Source organism: Frankliniella occidentalis, unplaced genomic scaffold, assembly GCF_000697945.3.
Source record: "Frankliniella occidentalis isolate FOCC.00 unplaced genomic scaffold, Focc_3.1 Scaffold5889, whole genome shotgun sequence".
Lineage (NCBI taxonomy): Eukaryota > Metazoa > Arthropoda > Insecta > Thysanoptera > Thripidae > Frankliniella > Frankliniella occidentalis.
Window position 1 is genome coordinate 1 of NW_026272924.1, and position 1,517 is coordinate 1,517.

At 55.1% G+C, this 1,517-nt stretch overlaps 1 protein-coding gene across 1 annotated transcript; it reads right to left on the reverse strand.

Annotated features, from left to right (window-relative positions):
* Window positions 1-6: 6 nt before the first annotated feature.
* Window positions 7-1,364, reverse strand: LOC127752277 (octopamine receptor beta-2R-like). The gene is made up of 2 exons (XM_052277145.1): window positions 988-1,364; window positions 7-746 (listed from the first exon to the last, which is right to left on the reverse strand). Exons 1-2 carry the CDS (start codon window positions 1,347-1,349, stop codon window positions 425-427), a joined length of 684 nt encoding a protein of 227 aa, XP_052133105.1. The 5' UTR covers window positions 1,350-1,364; the 3' UTR covers window positions 7-424.
* Window positions 1,365-1,517: the final 153 nt, after the last annotated feature.

Genomic DNA, 1,517 nt, shown 5'->3' on the forward strand with positions numbered 1-1,517 from the left:
CAATCTGGCCCGAGAAACTTAGATATCTTTCCTTGTGCTGCATTTGTAAAGGTACAAGACAAACAATATCGAACAATCAAATCGATCAATCAAAAAATAAAAACATACGCAATCTAATATAAACAGTCTCCAAGCACTCCGTTGATTTAACGCACTACGTTTCCAGGAGAGAGTGGAGAAAGAACACTACACGGCACAATAAAAATGTCTTTAAGTATTGTTAAGGTACATGGGTTTCATTTCCATTGTCATTCAGTCCGCAGGCGACGTGACACTCACACACACTCACTCTTGCAGGCGGCCCGCACCGCGCCCGCCACACTCACGCACACACTCACGTCCACGACGCGTCGCACGCGCCGTCGCTGCCCGGCACACTGTTCCCGCTCCCGGAGGAGCTGCCGTGTCCGGGCGGCTCAGGACGTCACAGGCTACTGCCAAACTCGGACGAACGTCTCCGGTCTATGTGCCTCAGGTACGTTTCCGAGTACACGCTCTTGGTCCGGTCGTCGAACCGGAGCGACGGCCGCCGCATATCAAGTGCGTCCAGGTCGGACGGCGGCCGTCGGCACAGTGAGCAGAACGCGCACTGCAACGTGTTCTTGAACGCCTCTCGGAAGTCGCGATTGAAGTAGGCGTAAATAAGGGGGTTGAGCGTCGAGTTGAAGTAGCCGATCCAGAAGAGGAGCGCCACGACGACGTCAGGACAGTAGCACGCGTCGCCGCACAGCGTCGTGATCACGTACCTGCAAACGGCAGCACGAGTCAGAAAACTGCCAAACGGTGCACATTGGCTAACCGCGCAGGCGTCAGCCGGCGTCAGCCGGCGTCAGCTGCAGCTACAAAATCCAATTCTCCCGTCTGACGCACACAAGAACATGGCGTTGTAACCATGGACATGTGAAAGGCTGTTCTCAGCTACCCGTCCCGCACGAACCGATCTTGTAATATATTGTAACAGTAAACGACAGAGCTGATAACACTCACCACAGGAAGAAAGGTAGCCAGCAGAGAATGAAGATGCCCATGATGATGCCGAGCGTCTTGGCAGCCTTGTGCTCGCGCTTCATCTTGCTGATCTGCCTGTCCTTGGTGGGCGTGCTCTGGGCCGCCTCGTGCAGCGTGAGGGCCTTGTTGGAGCCGCCCGAGAGAGCGTCGCCGTTGGACGCGCCGTGTGACATCATCATGGCGTTGCCCATGCGATTGTGCATCTGCTTCTCCTGCCGATTGGCCTCTTTAAAGATGGCGAGGTATGTGAAGATCATGATGGTGCACGGGATCCAGAAGGAGATGGACGACGAGATGATGGCGTACAGCTTGTTCACCTGCAACGAGAAAGAAAATGTCATCGGTTAGTCCTCAACGTTTTCTCTGATTTGACCGGGTCGCGATCCGCGGCGCAGCACCTCGCAAATTGACCCCTCCGTTTCCGAATGTCGCTTGGACTGATGAAAAATGGGGCGGGGGTGGCGGTGGGACCAAGTTAATTTCCTGCGGTTTAGACCCCCTCCCAGCCC